This window comes from Coregonus lavaretus (assembly GCF_964263955.1).
Source record: "Coregonus lavaretus genome assembly, chromosome: 4".
In the NCBI taxonomy this organism is placed as follows: Eukaryota; Metazoa; Chordata; class Actinopteri; order Salmoniformes; family Salmonidae; genus Coregonus; species Coregonus lavaretus.
The window spans coordinates 7807071-7833104 of NC_139991.1; the positions used below are offsets into that span (position 1 = coordinate 7807071).

Genomic DNA, 26034 nt, shown 5'->3' on the forward strand with positions numbered 1-26034 from the left:
CCACTCCGAGCAGTGCATCCCCAGTGTATGCTGCTTAGGCTGACAGAGAGGGGCCAGAGATGATCCCCGCGCATTTAAAAGGTTGATTTGTTTGTTCTCCACAGAATGGTGACAAATGCAGGTCACGGCCTGGGAACAATGACCTGCCAGCCTTGCTGAGAGGATAAGAAAGCCTTGTCTCTACTCCCTTTCTTCTGCTGTAGTCAACTGTAAAACATCCTTAAAAAGAATGTAGTCATATCTCCTAATGCAGCCTGGTTTGCACCCTCCCACATATTGTGTCATCTCTTTAACACAAGGGATCAATCATGTCCTTTCCCCCTGAGACCTCGGAGGACCTGCCCTGCGGTGCTTTGGTGTCAGGTGCTGGGGCTGGACACAGGATCCATAGGCTTCAGCATGAAAATACTGGCCTACTGAGCTCCATATTAAAGATGGAGGGGCTGATATTGACACAGCTGCTTTGGCCAGACGATAAAATAATAAGTAGGATGAATGAGGTCACATAAAGCATTCACACACCACTGAGGTCAATCCTTTCATCTTCCTCATACAACTAAACACTCTCCAAAGTAGCTTATATTGTGTACCTAAATAGATTAGAAGAGGCCGATGTGATCAGGAGTATAATTTACAGTGACAATAAGCATGTGAGATTAACTAAGGGTAACTTTATTTCATTTTAGCAGGGTTTTTAGTCTCAGCAAAGTACAGATCTGTACATACAGAGAGGTAGCGGCAGTATTTCTTCTCAACCCCCCCCCCCCCCCCCCCCCCTCCAAAACGACCGGAGAAGGCACACAGCCAAAGGCCTCTTCTTCATTCCATACGGCAACAACAGCCTTGGACACCTTCAGAAATAATCCAACAGACAGTGCAAATCATCACAGTGTAGCAAAACAGATCGATTGTCAATACAGCTCATCTGTAGAAACTCGTCATATAAACTTGCATAACAGAGGACAGTCCCCTCCAACAGATAATAGATAGGCACAACAGATGCTTATAACAGGTACTGACTGCATGATCATATAGCATAAGAATATGCTCCCACAGATGCACATAGCAAATACAAACACAGGTATTCAACAAAAAAAGGATTGTTCATTTTACAGTAGATTGACTCATATGTCCAATATTAACACTGTTTTGTTCTTGGAGGATATACCATAAACATAAATAGCTTCTTCTCACATTGTAACATGTTTCTGGTAAAAGTCCTATTTCTATGAAATACAGAGATGAATCACTTTTAAGCAAAAGTAAGGAATGTGTTTGTTACTATAATGCTGAAAATTGACTATTGACGATTTAAACAATAATCTCAGGAGTAACAGAGCAGTCTCGGTAGTTAGTAGAAAAGTCCAACTAAAATACACAGTAGAACCTTGATTTGAGAACCAGTATTTATAAAAGCTCTGCTGTATCTTATTTTAATAAAAGCAGGGTTGAATACTGTCATAAGCCTGGAAACAGAAGTGATAAAACAGAGATGTTTTCTGTAGACCAACCTATCATTATGGATGGATTATTATTCCTTATTCAGGTTTTAAAAAAGAGAGATACAAAGAAGCATCTGTATGAAGAAGAATCCCTCATACAAATTTCCCTAAAAACATATCGCCCTTCATTCAGCCATTTCTTCATATATTCAACAGTAAATAAATAGCAAATATTTCACTCAAATCAATTTAAGGCCTTACACTCTGCATAACGTCAATACAAAATTGAATTGATATTCTAATGCACAATACAAAAATGAATGTTTCAAATTACATTTGTTGCTATCAGACATGATAAGCGGCTTAACATATTTGATTAAGGATATAAAATCTAGTGAGGGATTAATAAATTGATACATTTCAATAAGGCATAAGAGGTTACAGAATGCTGTCCTTTACAGTGCATTACAAGGTGAATAATTTGATTAATTGTACATCTCATTGCTGGATCATTCACAAGATGTAAGAAGACACGTGCAATGATTAACTAAGAACTTAGAAATTGTTCTGATAATTCAACTATTGCTCAATTATAATCAATAATTTACAAGACAATGTAATTAATCAATAACTATTATCTAATCATTCCCTGTCAATCTATGTACTGGGAAAGGAAGAGCAAACACACATCCCTATGCTATTTTGCCAGTTTCCCAAAAGCACATATTGACCTGAAAGTGGTCTCTCTGAATAGGAGTCTGTCCAGTTGGTCCTTCTGTAGTTATACTAACATTATCTTCATTGTGTTGGTTCACAAAGAGAATGTTGATATGATGTTGTCTTGGCTACAGGAGCGTTTATAGCCAGATGAAGAGCGGAAATAGGTCTCTCCATCTGTGCTGATGTCGTCCTCATCATCATCGTCGTCCAGAGGAGCAGAGTTGGTTTTACGCCTTCAGGGAGGGGAAATGAGTGTTATTCTGGGTGGAGGGCTGGGTGAGGTGGTTTACACAGTATGAAAGTGTTACAGTTTGAGAGAAAGTGGGCTACACATATTGCATTTAATGTTTGTGTTAGACTACATTGTTCAGGAAGGTGTGAGTAATACTCTTGAGCAGTTGTAGGAAATATGTTCAGATGAATTACAGTGCGTTCACATAATGTGTGTGCACCTGTGAAACTTCATAAGCATGTGCTTTAAACTGTGGAATCTCTTGGTGCATGCTGTTAGCTTCAGCTGGCTAGAGCTGCATTACAATTAACAAGGTAAACAAATACCAAAGCAGAATGAGCATGTTCTTAGCGTCTTCTGTTAGCCGTGTATATTTAGCATGCTTACCTCATCTCGCTGCGCAGGGATTTGAGTTGGCTCTGGAGCTGCTCGTTGGCCTCCTGCTGTTCGTCCAGGTCTCTCTGCAGCTTCTTCTTGCCGTGTTCCAGCCGGTCAATCTCCTCCTCCGCCTCGTCCATCTGCCTCTTCAGGGCCTTCAGACGCAGGTTCAGCTGCAAGAGGAACACTGAGGGTTAAAACAGCTGTGTGTGTGTGTGTGCGTGTGTGTGTGTGTTAGTTAAACACGACTGTGTGTGTGTGTGTGTGTGTGTGTGTATGTGTGTGTGTGTGTGTGTGTGTGCATGTTGCATCCTGACCTGGTCCTTCTGATCCTGCAGTGAGTGGTGCTCTTCATCAACTTGCATCATCATCTCCTTCACCTTCCTCTCCAGCCTCCGGTTCACCAGCTGCAGGTTGGCACGGTCCCTAGAAAACACAGCATCATGGGTAAGACTACCGATCTGCCACATGTCACATACTGTAGCAGTACATATAATACTCTGGAAACCACAAGGTAATTGGCCATATGCCACATACTGTAGGCATTTACACTACCGTTCAAAAGTTTGGGGTCACTTAGAAATGTCCTTGTTATCCATGAAAACATACATGAAATTAGTTTGAATAGGAAATATAGCAAAATGCATAGGAAATGTAGTCATTGATAAGGTTAGAAATAATGATTTTTAATATAAATAATAATTGTGTCCTTCAAACTTTGCTTTCGTCAAAGAATCCTCCATTTGCAGCAATTACAGCCTTGCAGACCTTTGGCATTCTAGTTGTCAATTTGTTGAGGTAATCTGAAGAGATTTCACCCCATGCTTCCTGAAGCACCTCCCACAAGTTGGATTGGCTTGATGGGCACTTCTTACGTACCATACGGTCAAGCTGCTCCCACAACAGCTCAATAGGGTTGAGATCCGGTGACTGTGCTGGCTACTCCATTATAGACAGAATACCAGCTGACTGCTTCTTCCCTAAATAGTTATTGCATAGTTTGGAGCTGTGCTTTGGATCATTGTCCTGTTGTAGGAGGAAATTGGCTCCAATCAAGCGCCGTCCACAGGGTATGGAATGGCGTTGCAAAATGGAGTGATAGCCTTCCTTCTTCAAGATCCCTTTTTCCCTGTACAAATCTCCCACTTTACCACCACCAAAGCACCCCCAGACCATCACATTGCCTCCACCATGCTTGACAGATGGCATCAAGCACTCCTCCAGCATCTTTTCATTTGGTCTGCGTCTCACAAATGTTCTTCTTTGTGATCCGAACACCTCAAACTTCGATTAGTCTGTCCATAACACTTTTTTCCAATCTTCCTCTGTCCAGTGTCTGTGTTCTTTTGCCCATCTTAATCTTTTCTTTTTATTGGCCAGTCTGAGATATGGCATTTTCTTTGCAACTCTGCCTAGAAGGTCAGCATCCCGGAGTCGCCTCTTCACTGTTGACGTTGAGACTGGTGTTTTGCGGGTACTATTTAATGAAGCTGCCAGTTGAGGACCTGTGAGGCGTCTGTTTCTCAAACTAGACACTCTAATGTATTTGTCCACTTGCTCAGTTGTGCACCGGGGCCTCCCACTCCTCTTTCTATTCTGGTTAGAGCCAGTTTGCGCTGTTCTGTGAAGGGAAGTAGAACACAGCGTTGTACGAGATCTTCAGTTTCTTGGCAATTTCTCGCATGGAATAGCCTTCATTTCTCAGAACAAGAATAGACTGACGAGTTTCAGAAGAAAGTTATTTATTTCTGGCCATTTTGAGCCTGTAATCGAACCCACAATTGCTGATGCTCCAGATACTCAACTAGTCTCAAGAAGGCCCGTTTTATTGCTTCTTTAATCAGCACAACAGTTTTCAGCTGTGCTAACATAATTGCAAAATGGTTTTCTAATGTCAATTAGCCTTTTAAAATGATAAACTTGGATTAGCAAACACAACTTGCCATTGGAACACAGGACTGATGGTTGCTGATAATGGGCCTCTGTACGCCTGTGTAGATATTCCATTAAAAATCAGCCAATTCCAGCTACAATAGCCATTTACAACATTAACAATGCCTACACTGTATTTCTGATCAATCTGATGTTATTTTAATGGACAAAAAAATTGCTTTTCTTTCGAAAACAAGGACATTTCTAAGTGACCCCAAACTTTTGAACGGTAGTGTACATGCTCATAATGACCTAAAGAATGTAAAACTAAACTAACCAACCCAATGAACCAAGGTTAAGTGCAATGTGACCTAATTACTCTGAGAGTCAGACAGCTTTATGTAAATGAGTCTGTACAGTGGGGAAAAAAAGTATTTAGTCAGCCACCAATTGTGCAAGTTCTCCCACTTAAAAAGATGAGAGAGGCCTGTAATTTTCATCATAGGTACACGTCAACTATGACAGACAAATTGAGGGAAAAAAATCCAGAAAATCACATTGTAGGATTTTTAATGAATTTATTTGCAAATTATGGTGGAAAATAAGTATTTGGTCACCTACAAACAAGCAAGATTTCTGGCTCTCACAGACCTGTAACTTCTTCTTTAAGAGGCTCCTCTGTCCTCCACTCGTTACCTGTATTAATGGCACCTGTTTGAACTTGTTATCAGTATAAAAGACACCTGTCCACAACCTCAAACAGTCACACTCCAAACTCCACTATGGCCAAGACCAAAGAGCTGTCAAAGGACACCAGAAACAAAATTGTAGACCTGTACCAGGCTGGGAAGACTGAATCTGCAATAGGTAAGCAGCTTGGTTTGAAGAAATCAACTGTGGGAGCAATTATTAGGAAATGGAAGACATACAAGACCACTGATAATCTCCCTCGATCTGGGGCTCCACGCAAGATCTCACCCCGTGGGGTCAAAATGATCACAAGAACGGTGAGCAAAAATCCCAGAACCACACGGGGGGACCTAGTGAATGACCTGCAGAGAGCTGGGACCAAAGTAACATAGCCTACCATCAGTAACACACTACGCCGCCAGGGACTCAAATCCTGCAGTGCCAGACGTGTCCCCCTGCTTAAGCCAGTACATGTCCAGGCCCGTCTGAAGTTTGCTAGAGTGCATTTGGATGATCCAGAAGAGGATTGGGAGAATGTCATATGGTCAGATGAAACCAAAATAGAACTTTTTGGTAAAAACTCAACTCGTCGTGTTTGGAGGACAAAGAATGCTGAGTTGCATCCAAAGAACACCATACCTACTGTGAAGCATGGGGGTGGAAACATCATACTTTGGGGCTGTTTTTCTGCAAAGGGACCAGGACGACTGATCCGTGTAAAGGAAAGAATGAATGGGGCCATGTATCGTGAGATTTTGAGTGAAAACCTCCTTCCATCAGCAAGGGCATTGAAGATGAAACGTGGCTGGGTCTTTCAGCATGACAATGATCCCAAACACACCGCCCAGGCAACGAAGGAGTGGCTTCGTAAGAAGCATTTCAAGGTCCTGGAGTGGCCTAGCCAGTCTCCAGATCTCAACCCCATAGAAAATCTTTGGAGGGAGTTGAAAGTCCGTGTTGCCCAGCGACAGCCCCAAAACATCACTGCTCTAGAGGAGATCTGCATGGAGGAATGGGCCAAAATACCAGCAACAGTGTGTGAAAACCTTGTGAAGAGTTACAGAAAACGTTTGACCTGTGTCATTGCCAACAAAGGGTATATAACAAAGTATTGAGAAACTTTTGTTATTGACCAAATACTTATTTTCCACCATAATTTGCAAATTAATTCATTAAAAATCCTACAATGTGATTTTCTGGATTTCTTTTCCTCATTTTGTCTGTCATAGTTGACGTGTACCTATGATGAAAATGACAGGCCTCTCTCATCTTTTTAAGTGGGAGAACTTGCACAATTGGTGGCTGACTAAATACTTTTTTTCCCCACTGTATGCACCACTGGTCCCTAAAGCAGGACCTCTCTACCTCCCTCCAACCCCAACCCCACCTCTCCCTAGGAACCCACCCCAACCCCAACCCTAACCGTACCTCTCCTCTCCCTCCAGCCTCTCCTCCAGCTCCTGGATCCGGCTCTCCAGCTGGCTCACCAGGCCCTCCTTGTTAGACTTCTGGGAGCCCTCCAGATGGGCTATTCTGCTCTTCAGGTCCTTGTTCTGTGAGAAACAGTGTGAGAAACAACTTTGATACACAGTCTTAGTTCTACTTTATTTAGCTAATGTTTTGGTCAACAAGACCATTGTCAGAGCAGGAGTATAGAGATGGAGACAGAGAAGGACAGATAGAAGACAGAGATGGATTACATGAGTGCATGTTATGGTATGAGCCTAATGGACTTTTCACAGATAGACTGCTGTTGTTTCCCCCCAGACAGGAAGACAGGAAGGAGTGGGAAGAACAGGGCAGTGTGTACCTGTCTCTCCAGAGTCATCTTGTCACACTCCAGGTCCTGTCTGCCAGCCCTCTCCTGCAGGAGTTCATTTCTCATCTGCTCCACCTGTCAACCAGAGCAGAGAGGACTGTCATCGCAATGGTTACACACTCTGAGAACACAATTATTATGAGAGGCTGCTCGTGTGTCGGTAGGAAGAACCCTTCCTGTATGTGTAGGTGTGCAGTTGTTGTACTGTCTCACTCAAGGTGGAAGGATCCTTCCTGTAGCTAATTGGTGGTTTGGATATTCTTATTTGGTTGCATTACCCAGAACTGATCTCACGTCAGCTCTCAGTAATGTACAGTTGAAGTCGGAAGTTTACATACACTTAGGTTGGAGTCATTAAAACTTGTTTTTCAACCACTCCACAAATGTATTGTTAACAAACTATAGCTTTGGCAAGTCGGTTAGGACATCTACTTTGTGCATGACACAAGTAATTTTTCCAACAATTGTTTACAGACAGATTATTTCACTTATAATTCACTGTATCACAATTCCAGTGGGTCAGAAGTTTACATACACTAAGTTGACTGTGCCTTTAAACAGCTTGGAAAATTCCAGAAAATGATGTCATGGCTTTAGAAGCTTCTGATAGGCTAATTGACATCGTGTTGGAGGTGTACCTGTGGATGTATTTCAAGGCCTACCTTCAAACTCAGTGCCTCTTTGCTTGACATCATGGGACAATCAAAAGAAATCAGCCAAGACCTCAGAAAAAAATGGTAGACCTCCACAAGTCTGGTTCATCCTTGGGAGCAATTTCCAAACGCCTGAAGGTACCACGTTCATCTGTACAAACAATAGTACGCAAGTATAAACACCATGGGACCACGCAGCCGTCATACCGCTCAGGAAGGAGATGCGTTCTGTCTCCTAGAGATTAACGTACTTTGGTACGAAAAGTGCAAATCAATCCCAGAACAACAGCAAAGGACCTTGTGAAGGTGTTGGAGGAAACAGGTACAAAATTATCTATATCCACAGTAAAATGAGTCCTATATCGACATAACCTGAAAGGCCGCTAAGCAAGGAAGAAGCCACTGCTCCAAAACCGCCATAAAAAGACAGATTACGGTTTGCAACTGTACATGGGGGACAAAGATTGGAGAAATGTCCTCTTGTCTGATGAAACAAAAATAGAACTGTTTGGCCATAATGACCATTGTTATGTTTGGAGGAAAAAGGGGGTCGCTTGCAAGCCGAAGAACACCATCCCAACCGTGAAGCACGGGGGTGGCAGCATCATGCTGTGGGGGTGCTTTGCTGCAGGAGGGACTGGTGCACTTCACAAAATAGATGGCATCATGAGGAAGGAAAATTATGTGGATATATTGAAGCAACATCTCAAGACATCAGTCAGGAAGTTAAAGCTTGGTTGCAAATGGGTCTTCCAGATGGACAATGACCCCAAGCATACTTCCAAAGTTGTGGTAAAATGGCTTAAGGACAACAAAGTCAAGGTATTGGAGTGGCCATCACAAAGCCCTGACCTCAATCCTATAGAAAATCTGTGGGCAGAACTGAAAAAGCGTGTGCAATCAAGGAGGCCTACAATCCTGACTCAGTTACACCAGCTCTGTCAGGAGGAATGGGCCAAGATTCACCCAACTTATTGTGGGAAGCTTGTGGAAGGCTACCCGAAACATTTGACCCAAGTTAAACATTTTAAAGGCAATGTTACCAAATATTAATTCAGTGTATGTAAACTTCTGACCCACTGGGAATGTGATGAAAGAAATAAAAGCTGAAATAAATCATTCTCTCTACTATTATTCTGACATTTTACATTCTTAAAATAAAGTGGTGATCCTAACTGACCTAAAACAGGGAATGTTTACTAGGATTAAATGTCAGGAATTGTGAAAAACAGAGTTTAAATGTATTTGGCTAAGGTGTATGTAAACTTCTGACTTCAACTGTACATTCAGATAGACTCAGAGTATTAAATCAGTCATATTTAGATTAACCTATCATAACTAGTGCTAGGAATGCACTTAAGCCCCACAATTCCTCAGGGAGTTGAACTTCTCTCCAAAAGCAAGACAGAGAAAAATGTAAATGTTAGCTTTTAAGCTTGACTATTTCTGTGAAAGATTAGCAACCGAGAATAATAAACAACCTTTGACTCCTGTTTGGTTTGCTTGAATTAGTTAGGATTACAAACTCAAACTGTCAAACTACTTAATTGTCTCCGAGAGAGAGAGAGAGAGAGAGAGAGAGAGAGAGAGAGAGAGAGAGAGAGAGAGAGAGAGAGAGAGAGAGAGAGAGAGAGAGAGAGAGAGAGAGAGAGAGAGAGAGAGAGAGAGAGAGAGAGAGAGAGAGAGAGAGCGAGAGAGAGAGAGAGAGAGAGCGCGGTAGAGACAGACAGACTAGTTCAAGAGAAGGGAATACAGATGAGGATGAAAAAAAGACAACTAATCGACTAATGTTTTTGTGAGGGGAGCTTAGTATGGGTGATATTAAATGCCAATTAGTGTGTGACAGTGGGCTGCTCTGATGAACGATGGGCCACATAACTGGTGTGCCCGGCGCAGTGCTTGAGGGAGCTGATTCAGCAGACTGGAACATACAGCAGAAACTAATCTGCTTTGTGAGAGATGGCGGGTGGAGAGAGGAGAGATTACTCTCATTTAGACAGGAGAAGAGCACCTGGTGCCAGGAGAGACGCAGGTGTTCTTCCTGCTGCCCCCGCCCCCCCCCCCCTCACTCCCAGCCATCATGGCCATGCAGACCCCCCTCTCTCGGTCCCCCTCTCCCACCGACCACCACCACCACATCCTCCCATCCTAACCCCATTCACTTCACTATTACTGCACACCCCTCCACTGTTGCCATGGCAACTCACCTTGGCCCTGTTTTGCAGTAATGCCACTTTGTCTAGTGCCACTCTTTTCTCTGTGCCAGGAGTTTTTTGCCTTTAAAGAAATGTAACTACTTGTTCACTCCTTTTAGGCCTCTCATACTTTTGTTCACGTCTTTACATTTTCATCCATTTCAAGGTTGGAGGATTGTGCAGACTTAGCCCTTCAATCTTACCATTGCGGAACAATGAACCTGACCATAAAAAACAACTAGTCCTATCTTTGTTAGACATGAAGAATGAATCATGATTGCATTGGCAGTATGTACATCAATGAGAGCCCAGTGAGCTGCAGAGGTATTGCAACAGGGCAGATCCTTAGAGGTAAATACACTTAGCACGTGTTGAATAATACAAAACACATCCTAGAGGAAAAAGCTTGTCCTGTACATTAATTGTATCTGGAATAATGTCACTTCCTCATGAAAAAGCACCGGACCAACAGTCTCCTGATCTGAGTTAGCAACGCTTTCTGACAACAACCCTTTCTCCAGGAAGCATGTACTCTTATTTCAATTTGAGTTTATAATGGCTCCATCAGCAGGTTTATCAGAGGGGAAGGAAAGCTGCAGTGTTTAGGTCTGACTCCCTCAGGATGTGAGAACTACGATCAGCCACAAGAAATGGATTTGTCCCTGAGAAGCAGTCACAGCTAAGTGAACTCCATAGCCGTAAACTTGATAAGTTGGCAGTGTGCATATTTTGCCTGAGGCGGTGCATTAAAAGGGGTCTTTTGTGACTGATGCATGAAAATTGGATTGGTGCTTTTACACCGAGCAGGAAGCCTGCCAAACTGAACGATTATGCAAGATCCTCTTACAATGCAATAACCCCTCTGCTCTCTCCAGAACACAAATTAACTGGGATAGTGGGATTCTGGGCCGCTGTTCCATACAGGGGGGCCCACACACACACACACGCAATGAAGAACGGCTCGGTGTGTAGGTCTGTGTGTGCACCCTGAGGGTATATGAGCTGTCAATGGCACGAGGGGATGGCAGACAAGCACAAAGAACTGATACAGGGTGTAAGCTTAGATGTCACATTATGCCAAGCTGCTCTGGCATGACTGTACTTGAAATGCTTTCTTCAACATAGTCCAAGAAAACTGTGGTTCAAGAACAGGAACAGTTTGTGTCTTTTGCAGATGATAATGAAGTTAATGGAGTTTAGGAGTGTGACTCCCGGTCACAGGAAGCAGAGTCAGAGACAAATTGGTGAATGAACTTGGTGAACCATGGTTACTGAATGTTAGAATGCCCCACTGACTGGAGGTCAGTGAGAGTGGTCAGTCAGTGGTAGTGGTAAGGTACTCACCTGTTCTCTGCCTCGATCTATCCTGACAATCAGCAGGTCTCCACTTTGCTTTTCCTCATCCAGATCCAGCTCCAGCTGATTGATCCTGTCCTGCAGAACACAGTATCAACATTGACATGGTAATAACATTGACATTATTATTTGACCTTGCTCTAACATGGGGTTGCTTCTCTGAATGACAGCTTTAGATTTCCTTCTGCTGTGTTTTGCCATCACACCACTGTCAACAGCAGAGGCCTGCAGTACACATGACTTGTGTCTATAAGAAACTCAGGAAAGAACCCAGCTAGCACATTTGGTTCCTTGGAAGTTGTGGGATTGTATATTTTTGATTTCACATTGGTTATGGGAACGAAGCCATACGTTTCCTGACCGGCAAAAGTGAACGTTTTTTAAACGTTCTGAGCACAGAACTGAAAATGTTGCCTGTTCGGGAATGTTTATTTTTAGGTTGTAGGAAGGTTCTGAGAACGTTTGACTCTGATTCCTTGAATGTTTTCCTGGGAGGTTTTAATAACGGTCTGAGAATGGAAATTATAGGTTATTTGGAGGTTTTTGAATAATTTCATTAAAACTTTCACTGAATCATTCAATAAGACTTTTAATAACACTGCTATCTTATTTTGGGTTAACTTTCTATCTCCAAGCACAGATAGGACACATGGAAATTCATTTCCTTAGGCATTAATCATGCAAACACATTTATTTTTTATTGTGACATGGCATCATTGCGATTCAAACCTATAATCTTCTGTTCTCTATCCATGGAATTAGTCCACTCAGCTGAAGTACTGAAATTCCCACAAAAGAAAGTTGTTTCTTTATTATTATTTTTGTTTTTGTTTTTCTTCTTCTTCTTCTTCTTATTTTTAATTTTTTTTGTGGGGGTTTACAACACACTGAGTCAGGACAATGGCTCATCCTCCATTGTCATGGGGAGCACTGGCCAACCCACCTCCTCCTGCAGGGACTTAGCAGCCAGACGGGACTTGTCCAGCTCCACACCCCGTTTATTAATTTTTTCGTTCTCTTAACTATTTGAGATTCCCAATGTCAAACCAGTTGGAAAACGTTCCTAGAACATTACCAACATTTTTATTAAATGTAACCATGTTTGAACTTTTGGAAACATTCTGTTAAAGTAATGAAATACCAAGAAAATAATGTTTTTTTGTCAGGTTCCTTAAATGTGCTGGGAATGTTCCAAAACCAAGCAACTATCCTGCACCATTCCCAGAAAGTTGTGGGAAGGTTGTATGCAAAATAACCATAGGACAACCCTGCTCTCACCAAGCTCTAAGAAACATATAGTTCTCAGAACGTTATGTGCTAGCTGGGAACTGTTCCTTCCTCAGGACTGGAAGGACTAGCATACACTGACTGAAGACTCAAAGACAACCAAATAATACAGCACAAAAAGTCTGACACTTTAAACGGCAGGAGAAAGTCTCATGAACACGTGTTTAAAGTACATAATTGAGAGACAATGTGAAATGAATACTTAAGATATCCCTCCATACCTCCATGAGTTTGACCTGTCGGATTTTGTCATCCTTGGAGTGGGCTTTGGTCTCTGCCTCTACCTCCAGGTCATAGACTTTCTGCTCCAGGGCCTTCTCCTTGAGCACAGCATCATCCCTCTCCCTCTTACACTGCCTCAGGTCCTCCTCCACATGGCTCAGCTGCAGGACACACACCACATATACTTTTAAAACAGAATGAAAATGGCCAACAGGTTTTGTGAAAACCTCCTACTCATTTACCATTACACCACACTATGTGTCATAGTGTTGCAGTAACATCCATACGTGGCATGCATGCTTTAGCTATGCAATTTCAGCAGTGGCCACAAGATGCCATCTGTTCCTTTAACAATAATGACTTAAGAGAAACTTTCACAAACACTGGCCTGGTGAGTGAAGAAGATAACAGGAGAAAATACATTTGTCTTCAGCAGGTCTTAATGTGCCTGCTTATAAGAGGGTGAGCGTGAGATGTGGGGGTGGGGACAGAAGCAGATGGAACAGTGACCTCATCACCAGGCCTTAGAGGAGTGTATGGATCAGAGGGGAGGAGAGGAGGATGTGGAGTCAGTCATTCCAGCTCTCACAACAATGACACTACATCCCCCTCTTCCTGTAGACCAGCTGGACAAAGATACATCAGCATATCCCATCTGCGCATATACATTACACTGGGTAGACTACAACAGAAAGATGAACCACTAGCAGCAAGGCCTCTCTCTTCTGTAAAACGGACACATTTCCATGGAAAAAGTGAGCATGTTACGGCTCACAATTCCCATGGAGTTTGGACTGTGTTGTACTGAGTCTGGCCACCTGTCTTTAACCTACTGTAGGAAAGTGGTTTTCCTTAATGACATTCTGCAGGGGTTAGTAACTCAGACACACAAGGAGGGAGGACATTATTAGATCAAATAAGCAACGCTTAACAGATATTCAACAAAAACATTCCAAACAATCCAAAGTGTTTAGTAGGTCAAACCATACCCAATGAGCAGTGGCCCGGGGTTATAACCACATTATGTGGGGCAGACCACAGCTACTAAGGGGTTATAGCTATATTGTGATAATTAACCATAGTAATTGGAAAAACATTAGCTGGAGAATTCCTAAATTGAGGCAAAATGCCATGAAGAACATTCCAGAGGCTCACTCCAAATTCCATAAGCCTACCTAGCTACAGCTCCCCTAATGTATGAGAACAATGGATGTAACGTAAGATAAAGTCACAGCTAATACTGTAATATATTGTTCAATTAAAAGAGGTTCATAAATTCATCCTAGTGCGTCAGTGTCTGAAGTTCTAGATTGCTGAAACATACTGATGCTTCACCAATAGAAAAACAATGATTCCGATTTCTCTTTCCACCCTCCACAGCGCCAACTCTTCATGCTAAACCACAGATATCTATGCAAATATTCATAATCTAACCTCTTTAACCCTGTAATACCACCAGGCCACCAGGCCTCTCTACAGCTGTGCCCTTCTGGTCCAGTTCAGGGCAAAGGGGAAGTATAAGAGGGGAGAGGACACACATTCCAAAGCCATGACCTCACTGTCCAAACCCTGAGTGAGGGTTTACAACACACTGAGTCAGGACAATGGCTCATCCTCCATTGTCATGGGGAGCACTGTGCCAACCCACCTCCTCCTGCAGGGACTTAGCAGCCAGACGGGACTTGTCCAGCTCCACACCCCGTTCCCTCAGCTGCCTCTGAAGCTCAGCCAGCTCCCGACGGTTCTTCTCCTTGTACACATCTATCTGCTCCTGCAGCTCCTGGGTGGACGACTGAGAGGCCTCCACAATCTCACTCATCTACAGGGAGAGAGGGAGAAGGTAGAGTTAGACCTGCTAACAAACAGACATGCATGCACAAACATACACATGCCTGTGGTGTGATATTTGATTGACTAAAGCAAGGATGTCCGAAGGCCTTTAGTTGGTCCACTCACCTCCCTCTGTAGTTTCTCCACTGTGCGGTCCAGGAGACTCCTCTCGTCCTCTATCTCATTCTTAGTGTTCTTGAACTGTTCTTTTTGACTCCTCTCCTCCTTCAGCCTCTCCTCCAGCTCTCTGTGGTCATGGTTCAGCTTGGTCAGATTCCTCTGTAACACAAATAGTTTAGAGAGATGGGTCACAATGGTAAGGAGGACCAGCACTTATGCTTTATTATTCTCACCAGTAAATTCTCCCAACCTTGTGGTCAAAGCCTGGTCAATCTTACCTGTACATCCTCTAACCGTGTGGTCAGAGCACGGTTGGCACGTGACATCTCCTCCTCCTGCTCCTTTATTTCTGCCAAAGACTCTTCCAGCTGCCTCTTCTCTCTCTGTGAGGTCACACATACACATATACACAAACCAGCATAAGACAATAGGCAACAGATCTGATCTTCAATGTGAACAGTTTTATTTCTGTCAATCTGACTGACACTCCTGTGCAGTTTACAGTGGCTCTCCTACACCTGAGGATCTGTCTTTTTCAGCCATCTTTTTCCTGTGTTTGAGGGACACAAAATCCACTTGTAACTTAAATCTCGCTGGATTGATTGCTTTCATTTTACTCCTGCGACTCTTTCATACTTTTGCTTGTGCCTGTCTTTTTTATTTGTTAACGTTACGACTGCGGAAATGTTTGTAATGACCTGTCAAACACACCACAGTAATGACTGAAATGGGGTGAATGGAATACATTGTCTTTCAGTTGAATGTATAAGAACGCTAAAGCTTCGTCAGGGATTTAACACACCGTCTCGACACTTACATCACAAGAAAGAGAAGAAAGAACATTTTATTTTGATGGGTGTTCATTTTTGGTGGAATTGAAAAAAGTAATAATTTAATACAGTTGAAATGTTTACAAATTACATGCGCTGAAATGAAAGTAACTTCCGAAAATGAACACTCGGATTATAGTGATATTATGTCTGATCTCGCAAACAATGTAAAGTACGTTTAGATAGGTGTAATCTAGAGCCAAGGGTGTTGATTTTTAATCCAAGGATATCCTGCTATTGACACAATTGTTGTTTTATGCAAGAGAACTTGACAACAACAGTAATTAATGAGGCAGTCTAGACATTGTAGGTGAGTGCGGTTAGGGTAGACAGAGCAAGTGTTTGGTGGTTGCAGCCCTGTTATGTTAATGTATCCATATTTGCAAATACACCCTGCATATTTATGCAAATGAGGTGCATATAATTTGATTTATTTGAACACAAAATATATATCTAAAAAAACTGATACAATAAGAAAATGTATATATGAGTGTATTCTACGATTTTCTTTCTTTATTTGACAATAAATGGAATACCTGAATTCCCACCAAAATCGCTGAATTCCATTCATTATTTGTCCATGCCAGTAAATGTTTTATGTGCTATAATTCAATCAATATCTGATGGATTATAACAATTCTAAAGGTTTGCAGTATCTTGATCCATTGTCCAACAGTTGCATTTATTAAAATTGTTTTTACAACTTTTTAACAATTTCTATGACCGTTGCTACTGCAGTTCCAGTCCATTAGGTTTCTCTAGAACTCACCTCAAGCCGGCCCACTCTGTCCCCCAGCTTGCTCTCCTGTAGCTTGGCATCATCGATGATACGGTTGAGTTTGGCCACTTCGTTCTCCAGCTCCTGTGCCCGCTTTCTCAGCTTCTCGGCCTCCTGGCTAAGACGTCCCGCCTGGCCCTCCACTGCCCCCTTGGCTGCCTCCACCTCAGCCTTCTCCTTGCTCACTGCAGCACTGCTCTGGAGAACAGACAGAAGGGTCAGTACAAAGTAAATACAGGATATAAAGATGTAACGTTGTACAGAAAAGGACACAATACTGGATTGACAACGGGTTAAAGACAAAAGTCTATGGTCTTATTTACGAGGCAACTCAAATTCCTTCACAACTCCTCTGCAAAGAGACTCCCAAAACAACTCCGTCATCCTCTGCAAAGAGACTCCCAAAACAACTCCATCATAACAAGCTCAAGGGGATTTAAGAGGTGGATGCATGACAATAAATCTAAGCCTCTATTCACCTCCCATTGAACTGCTTCTACTGATGTAGCTTGGCCCACACAAAGACAGTGTGTCACCTGCAACAGGCTGGGGAGATTGAGGTGAATGGTCCAGTCCAGTAAATCTCCCCTGAGCATGACCAACACCAATGTCTCAATGGCTTCACCTGCCAGAGTTGTATAGTTATGGTTCTGGCTTGTTTACCGCCTATCACTAAACATGATCAAATTCTCTAATTAGATGACCCACTGTTGGTGGCAGTCTGTCTTGGTATGAACTTGGCTGCTGTGGCAGGACAGTGTGAAAGGAGGACCCTGTGTGCTTTGCCTCTGTCCAGTTTTATCAATGGACAGTCTGCCCTGACTAGCCTGTCTGGACTGCTACTGTCCTAAGGGAGAGCAGTCAATGCACTCAGGGAAACCTGAATTCTGACTTCATGTAACCTCTCAGCTGACAACAACACACAGCACTCTATCTAGGCCCGCATGAAGTTTTGCATAGAAAAACAGATAGAAGGTTTCTCTGTAATGATGCTGTCAGAGAGGGATTTACTTTATATCCTGAAAGTGACAGTCTAAGAAAATATTGTAGCAACCAGGCTCCCGCATATTTGTTAATAAACGAGAATATCTGGAAATGAGGCAATGCTTGACAGAATGCCAGACGACAGGTTTGACAGTTTCATGCTCTGTTTACTACAGTGAGGAATGCCCGCACTGTACGCCTCCACAGAAACAACCAGGAACTGACGTTCATATGGGGTTCATTACTGATACAAAGGGCCAGGAGTTCTCCCTAACCAGGAAAAACTGGAAGCCCTAGATAAATGTTATACCCAAGGCCCAGAGTTTTTCCTGGTCAGATCACGTGGCTCCTGGCCCTTCTCATTACAATACTAGGCCTATATTTATTTAAATATGATTATGTAAACACAGGGGATATTTAAGCAATAAGGCACGAGGGAGTGTGGTATATGGCCAATATACCACGGCTAAGGGCTGTTCTTATGCAGGACGCAACGCAGAGTGCCTGGATACAGCCCTTAGCTGTGGTATATTGGCCATATACCACAAACCCCTGAGGTGCCTTATTGCTATTATAAACTGGTTACCAACGTAATTAGAACTGTAAAAATACATGTCTTGTCATACCTGTGGAATACGGTCTGATATACCACGGCTTTCAGCCAATCAGCATTCAGGGCTCGAACCACCCAGTTTATAATGTAGGCTATCAGTTTTCTCCCCCATTCATGTTATACAGTATGCAGGCAGGGAGGGACATAGCAGGTTCATTATGAGGAGGAATGCCTGCTCCCAGGGGGATTAGAGGCTGACTGTGCAGATTAACACACTGGAGTTCAACTCCCCTTAGCCTCGCCTGGACAGGCAGGCAGACAGGCACCTCTCACTGGACAGGTCCAAGAAAAGCCTGAGCATACACACACACACTCTGCACACACCTGACGCACGTACCTGTCACATATTACGCTCACACCTGAAGCACGCACACAGACGCATCTGTTTCACACACACAAACACACACACACACACACACACACACACACACACACACACACACACACACACACACAAAGACACAAAAACACTGTGCTCCAGGTGAGCACCAATGCTGACTCACTCAATGGAGAGTGAAAAACCAGTCACTAATGAAACAGCGTGATATATAGCAGACAGCTAATGACATGAAACTACTTCAACTACAAGACCTGTGATTAGCAGTCATAGGTTTAGTTAGATACAGATGTCTTACTAAGTGGGTGTCTGAAAAGGAGGCTATCTGACTTAGTGTATGGGAATGTGTTCCCCTCATCTGTCATTAGAACCATTGTACTATGGTCCCTGTAGTGACTCATTATCTGTCCACACTGCTGAAAGAGTCCAAAGTCCGACCACCTCGCCCCCTCACACATCCCCTCACTACTGTGTGAGGTGGAGGACCCTCATTGGTCACTGAGGCTTGGTGTTCTAGTGTTTGAGTGGAGGGTGGGAGGCGAGGCTTTAAAGTCACCCAGTGGAGGGGAGAGCAGAGAAGACAGATCATTAACCATGCCACCTCCATGACCCACTGAGGCCTGTTGGGCCTGTTCCCCTCCCCGACACCCTCATCCCTGCCTGGGTCAGCTGGGGCACAGGAGGAGCCTGCAAGTACACAGACTGACTGACTAACTGACTGAAATGCATGTGTCACTGGAATTACCTATAACCCAGACCAGGATATTCTCACACAAAAAACATCCTTAGAATGTGTAAACGAAGGCAGTGTTATCTCTTTCAAAACATTGGGTATATCATAACATCTTTCACCTGTCTAGGACTGTACAGAATCCAAGGACAGCAGGGGATAGAAGCTTGTGAAAAACATCACTATTTTACAGGTCACTTAGCCTCCTTAGCTAGAATATGTGAAGATTGTAGTATAATCTCTGTATTCAAACTGTAATCAACTGGGGCTGTGGGTAGAGGGGAACATACATAAAATGCAGTTCAAATTTTTTTCTCATACAAACATCCCCTCACCCCCTCTTTCACTGTCCCATTTCCCACCCTGGGTTCTTTGAGGGCCCAGTCTGGGCACTACCACCCAGACGGCGAGGGGGAGAGAGAGCCATGGGTGGTGGAAATTCACAGGGTGCCCTGGTGATCATTGTTCCTTATGGTTGCCATTTTTTACTGGCTCAGACTGTTACAAAGCCTCAATATTAACAATTGGGAAGTTTGATTTCAAGGGCTCTCGTGTACTCTTAAACTGTTTGTCTATAATCAGGCATTGACTACCATTGTGCGGCCAGTAAAAACAGTGGCACTAACAATGCAGTGAAGTATGCATGGCCCAGTGTGTGAGCTCGGGTCAAATCAATCAGCTTTCTCTGGGTGCTCTCAGGTCACTGGGAACACACACAAACCCCTACAGAATCCACTTTGGAGCCCAGGGAACAAACAATGGCGATTGCTGATATTCCTGCACCAATTAAGGTCCACAAGAAACCTGCCAGGGTAATCCCACACCCAGCAGAGCACCACTCTATTGAATTTTTTTTAGGCACATCAATATCCCTTTTTAAGATGACAAGACAGTTAATCCACTCTAAATCCACCACGCATCAAAAAAGTATAATCTGACTTTTAACTGAATCATCTCTTTAAACAAATCCTGAAAATAAAGATTGTGGTGTACTCATGCCCTTGTCCGTGAGTAACATACCCTCTGATTGGTTGTCACAGACTGGTGTCATCTATACTACAGAGATTAACGTAAAAGTCCTTCCACACCCCTAAACACATTTTATGTGTTTACTATCACATGCATTCATAATAGTGAACACAACCTTTTATATGAGTATACTGTTGTATTCAGCATTCATAAGGTTTTAGAAATAATACCTATTTCAGACTGTAACACTCACAGTGTAAGATTGCAGTATATAAAAAATAAGTAACTATAGGGGAGCATAGTGTTCTGCTCCCTCTGTTCTACCATGGCCTTGGGAAAGGCGCAAAGCAACACTTCTTTGATTGAGCTGACACATTGTCAAGAAGCTATAATGTCCCAGCAGCATCCCTGACAGAAAGGCTTTAGTTAGGAGCTGAGGGGCAGAGTGTTCCCCCTACCTAACCCAGGGCCTAGGCCAGGATGCAGAGAAACACAGGATATCCCTTTACCCCAGCAGCAACAACACACTGGTGGTGACATCGTTCAAACAGACACATACTGGCCACAATCACAAGTGAATAAAATCAATGCTCAACACCACATCATTTATTATTTTTTACTTCAGTCTACCTTAGTTAGAGGGTACTGTGAGCCAAGGTTGATGCGGCCTCAAAGTTTTATGGTCCTGTTTTCAAATGACTTCCACTCATGTGCTCTCCCCGAAGGAAATGTAAACATGGGATAAGAGGGGAAGTCGAGATAGGCAATCGTGACTAAATACAAGCACAAAGATGACCAAGGTCCTTCCAGCTACGGGTCATATCCTGCGTGATATCAAGTTAACGGTATTCAACACCAAGTATTCTGTCTTCAAGGAAAAGAAATAGTACCACAGGTCACTCAAGCTCTTCTCTGGCAAAGAATAAGCCTTGGTTTGTTTCACCAGCAAGGAGGTATGCATTACAATAGCGTCGCTCTGCAACAAAAGGCACATAGACTAGGGTCTGCCTAGTAAAGACAGGCTTGTGATGGCTTGGGAGAAAGGCTTGCAGTGGAAATTAAAACTTGCTACTTGAGGAGCACTGGCATCTCTCCAGTCACCATAAGATGCCAGCAATCAAATCTTGTCTTGTCCTTCGGGACATGGAAACAGAAACCTTTTTAAATGGAGGCTCTATTGCCAGGCCAAATGATAGGATTGCAGGGGTGTTTGGGTTTAATAGAGAATGAAATAGGCCAGTGCAGTGAGAAGGCAGTCACAGTAGAGCTTTGAGGGACACTGGCCCTTTGTGTCTAAAAAATGGAACCAGAGAATTAACATTTACTGTCACAAAACTCCAAGCCTCCCAGAATGTGGCATTATTATTGTGTAGCACTTCGCCAGAAGGCCAGTGGCTTCAAAGGAAGGGAGTGGGATGACACAATGTCAAACTGCACACACACATAGTACTCTATTATGCTCTTAAATGGTTGATATGAGGCCAACCCAGAGTGATTAGAATATCAAAAGACCCTTCAGAAAGTCATTATGGTAGAAAGAAATAACTGAAATTGAGCATAGAACTTATTTTCACTCTTGGACAAAAGCCAGACCTTGGGGAATCATGCTGCCTGGTCAGGCTGGGGGGAAATCACAGTCAAATGACTGGGCTTTGAATGTCAGAGCTGAGGTCAGATCCTGCTGGAGGGAGAGTGACCAGTGCCACTTGCAACCTGAGCAGACTATGCCACTGGACAGTAAGTGCAGGCTAAATACTTTGCCTGTACTTGCCAGTACTCCCTACTCTGTTGGATGTTTAAAAGCAATGTACCTACACAAAACGGCCTATTGAGTAGAGATACCACACTTTTCCTCAGTCTCGGTGTGAGTGAGTTAAATCCTTAGCTTTCTACATCTGGTCTTAAAGCTGCGGTACATCACGTTCCTGAGCACGCTGACACTCTACTCCACACTCCTGGGGGTATTTGTCCCCACCAGCTCTGCCAGGCAGTGACGCATCAGAGGAACAATAGGCCCATGAATTCAGGCCACAGCCTCCTTTCACACAGGCACGACCCTCACATGGCAGGGGAACAACTTCTCTCACTACACACATAAACAACCAGCTCTGTGCAAGGAGATGCAACCAAAATGTGTGTGCATCCAATGAGCCAGTGAAAAACTATTTCTGGGCAGAACATTACAGGCAGCAGCATATCATAGTTCATCTAAACAATTCTGAGAAGCCATCCTAACTCCTAAGCCTTTTTGAAGGCAAATTCTTCAAACAGGGAAGAACACGATAACAACCAGATGGACACAAAAAACGCTGAACTTTGGCTGTGACACTCATTCCTCTCTTTCGCTGGTAGATTTCCAAAGAAATCCCTTCCCTCTATCAATCCCTATATTTCTCCCTCCCTCCCTCCCTCCCTCCCTCCCTCCCTCCCTCCCTCCCTTCCTCCCTCCCAGTAAATCATCACCTTCCAGCAGTGCTGGGAAGGGAACACAGCAGAGCGCTATCATCAACTGAGGAAACACACTGCCTCCTGTGGGACTCTTTACTTTCAAACAGCCCTGAGGAGGTGCTCACCAAGCCACATGGCTTCAATGATTACACACAAACACTCCAGCTCACAGAGAAAATAAAGACAGGCAGGGATCACTCAAGTGGAGGGCTAGAAGCTGGGGGATGGGGCTGCCAGTGTGGCAGGGGATGTTTGGGATAGGGCTATAAGGGCTGAGGCTTGGGACTGGGGCTAATTCATTTTGGAATGAAAATGCAACAGGGACTGTATGGGTAGGGTGGAGGGAGGGAGGGGATCAAGGCTGAGAGGTGAGAGTGGGCTGGAGCTGGGAATGGGACTAGGGGCTAGGGCTGGTACTAGAGGCTGGGGTTGGGTCTAGAGGTTGGGGCTGTCTGGGGTTGGGTCTAGAGGTTGGGGCTGTCTGGGGTTGGGTCTAGAGGTTGGGGCTGTCTGGGGTTGGGTCTAGAGGTTGGGGCTGTCTGGGGTTGGGTCTGGGCCCTCTGAGAGACCGTTGAGAATCAGGAATGTCCCTGAGAGGGGGTATAACAGCAGCCCCCTGAAGAGCCATGGTCACGTCCCACCCCTCCCGACCCCACCCACTGGTCAGAGCTGGAGCACTGTAACAGAATCTGCAGGAGGGAGGGGGTCTGCTGGGTGCACATTCTCTAACCAGCCAGGAACATTCTCTGACACACCCTTCTCTCTGCTCACTGCACCTTATCTGTTTACATTTTTCACATTCCCTCAAGTCTCACTGTTGTGAAAAACCTGACTTCCACAGAACTGATCTACAATAAGTAATCTACAACTCGTAGGCTACAGTCTGATTATAGATTCTCTATTAATACTGTTGTTTGACCTCTATAGTTTCTATTTCTACAGATTAACCTCTAAAGAATGGCCCATGCTACCACTCAATAAAAATACAATTGAACCTAAAATGTAATGACACAAAACAAACATATACATATTTCCAGGGAGATGTCCACTCCATTACTCCTCTGACCCACTTTATTCAGCATATCCCAACCCCTGCTGCTATTATTGTGTGAAACAAACTCATCATTCATCTACTGAGGTCCACAATTACCCCTGCCCTTTCAATGGATGAACAGAGAGAGAGAGGAGGAACACTGCACAACTCATGAACTACAGCTCATTAGATTAGTGACGGCTTGCCACTGCAATTAACGGGCAACGGGAACGATTTAGTGCTCCAGTTTCCAGCATTATTCTCTGCATGGGGCAGCCCTATCAATGCAAATGTCATGGCCGAAGGAGAGAGGAGCAGCGTTTCGATGGGACAGAGGACAGATGAATGCCAGACCGTGCACACTTTATACTAAGCAATTCAGCAGGCTGTGCGGTTGCTCACTCACACATGCAGAAATTATTATTACTTTCAATCCTGCCAATGCCTGGTGGATAAAAGTACAGTAGACTGTAACCGCCATAAATAGTTTTTGTGTGTGACAACCTAACAATGGATTGGTATTTTAAGGGAAAGGCCCAAATTACTGAAGATAAACTCAAACTGATAGCAGCCAAACTGTCTGAATACTGAGTAACAATAAGGTCAGCCATCTTTTCACTTGTTTACAAAGCACTGGCGGTGAATTCTTGATGACAAAATCTTCCCAGAAATGGAATTAACTCTATTCAAGCAGGGAAATGATCTCAGAAGGGGCTGGCTGCTGTGTAGACCCCCACCACAGCAGGAGGAAGCTGGGAACAAGGAGAGGACTTCCATGCCCTGACAGAAACAGGAAGCATGTGAGCCAGGCAACACCTAGTCAACACAATGCTACTCTAGCCTTGTCAGTGTGATTCTCTTATGCCTCTCTCCTCCATTAGCCCTATTTCTGCTCTCACCTAACTGCCCTCTCCACCAGTTCCCTACCCTGTCTTCTCTTTACTAGTCCATTTCCCTCTCCCCATCCCCTCTCCCAAGTCATTAAAATGCTTTGTTTTGTCCTATTTTTCTTCCTGTTGAGCCACCCAGTAAAATATGTTTACAGCGAAACAACACCTCAACATCATGAAATACTTCCTAAAGCTTCTTAATGACACTATATGTCATCTAGGGTAAACAGAGTCCAAAAAGTTCCAATGAAAAGTGATGACAAGTTGGTTTAACTTTCAGATAGCTGATTCTTTTTTATCTTGGTTCAGCTGAACTACAGAAGAGGGAGTGTTTTTGCCCAGCACAGTTGAACTGTTTTCAGACTTGTTTTTCAGCCTTCAGCTGGGGTTGTTATTACAGTGTGTGCAGTGAAATGCAGTGAGGCAAGTGCAAGAAGAGAGAGAAGTAGAGCAGTTATTGTATAGAACTATGACATTCTCTAACACTGGCACCATGCAGTCAATGATTCACTAACTCCTAGAGGACTTTCCAGACACTCATTCAAGTACGCATACTGTTTGTAACATTTAAATCTCAATATACACAAAGGCCTGATTTCCTTATAATAACACATAATGAGGGTTTCATTTCCTCAGTAAATACACAATGGAACACTAAAGTTATACAAATTCAATGGCCTATGGATAGCATTCATTATTCACTTGTTCCAAACAAATGAAATATCTTAACAGCTGGTAGACAATGATGGGGGAGTAATCTTATTTTTAATTTCATTTTAATTTTCGTCATTTAGCAGACGCTCTTATCCAGAGCAACTTTGAAGCTGGTGGAAAGTTCAGGGTAATTTCACTTCAAAGCTATTGAATATCTACTGATGCCGAACATATGGCAACACCATTAGGTCCCTTAAGGGTTTTGGCACAACGTTATCCCACTGACGTTCTAAGAACGTTCTAAAAACGTTACATGATGGTCCCAAGGGGGGACCTTTGTGAAGTTCCCTGCAAGTTACCAGGAAGTCACTGAGGACCATGTCAGGACCTTTAAAGGACGTTCTCAGGACTTTAATTTTACTTGTCCTTAGGACGTTGTGTGATGGTCCCAAGGGAACGTTCTCTGGAGGACCTTTTTATAGTTCCCGGTTTGTCCCGGGGACATTCTTAGGATGTTCTTGGGACGTTGTGTCATGGTCCACTGGAGGTTTTGTCTAGTTCCCGGTTTGTAACGGGGACGTCCCAGAGGACGTTTTTACGGCATTCTTGCGATGTTGTCTCATGGTCCCCTGAAGGTTCTTGGGACATTGTGTCATGGTCCCCTGGAGGTTTTTGTCATGTGATGGTCCCACGTGTCCCACACCATTATAAGTAAAGTAATTAAATGGTATGGGTGTTTTAAGGTAAGTGGTACGCTGTTCAGCTAAAATAGTGTTAAATTCTTTAATGAATGACAATACAATCTCATTTGACATGATCACTTTTCAATATGACCCCACCTGGGATTTGAACTCACAACCTCTGAATTTGGGTATGCTGATCTTTCTGCTGCGCCACAAAGTCTGTAGAATTTGAAAGTCCCCTACACATTCATTACCTTTAATACATTTCT

At 43.5% G+C, this 26034-nt stretch overlaps 1 protein-coding gene across 1 annotated transcript in view; it reads right to left on the reverse strand.

Moving 5' to 3' along the window:
- Nucleotides 1–651: 651 nt before the first annotated feature.
- LOC311127950 (cingulin-like protein 1) overlaps nucleotides 652–26034 on the reverse strand; it is a 45706-nt gene continuing 20323 nt past the window's right edge. Inside the window, exons 9-19 of the mRNA XM_084159852.1 lie at nucleotides 16416–16622; nucleotides 15095–15199; nucleotides 14823–14975; nucleotides 14515–14685; nucleotides 12866–13027; nucleotides 11346–11435; nucleotides 7145–7228; nucleotides 6763–6887; nucleotides 3090–3198; nucleotides 2782–2945; nucleotides 652–2395 (exon numbers count right to left, since the gene is read on the reverse strand). Coding sequence (XP_084015978.1) covers nucleotides 2254–2395; nucleotides 2782–2945; nucleotides 3090–3198; nucleotides 6763–6887; nucleotides 7145–7228; nucleotides 11346–11435; nucleotides 12866–13027; nucleotides 14515–14685; nucleotides 14823–14975; nucleotides 15095–15199; nucleotides 16416–16622 — 1512 coding nt within the window. The 3' untranslated portion in view covers nucleotides 652–2253. The remainder of the gene's footprint in view (nucleotides 2396–2781; nucleotides 2946–3089; nucleotides 3199–6762; nucleotides 6888–7144; nucleotides 7229–11345; nucleotides 11436–12865; nucleotides 13028–14514; nucleotides 14686–14822; nucleotides 14976–15094; nucleotides 15200–16415; nucleotides 16623–26034) is intronic.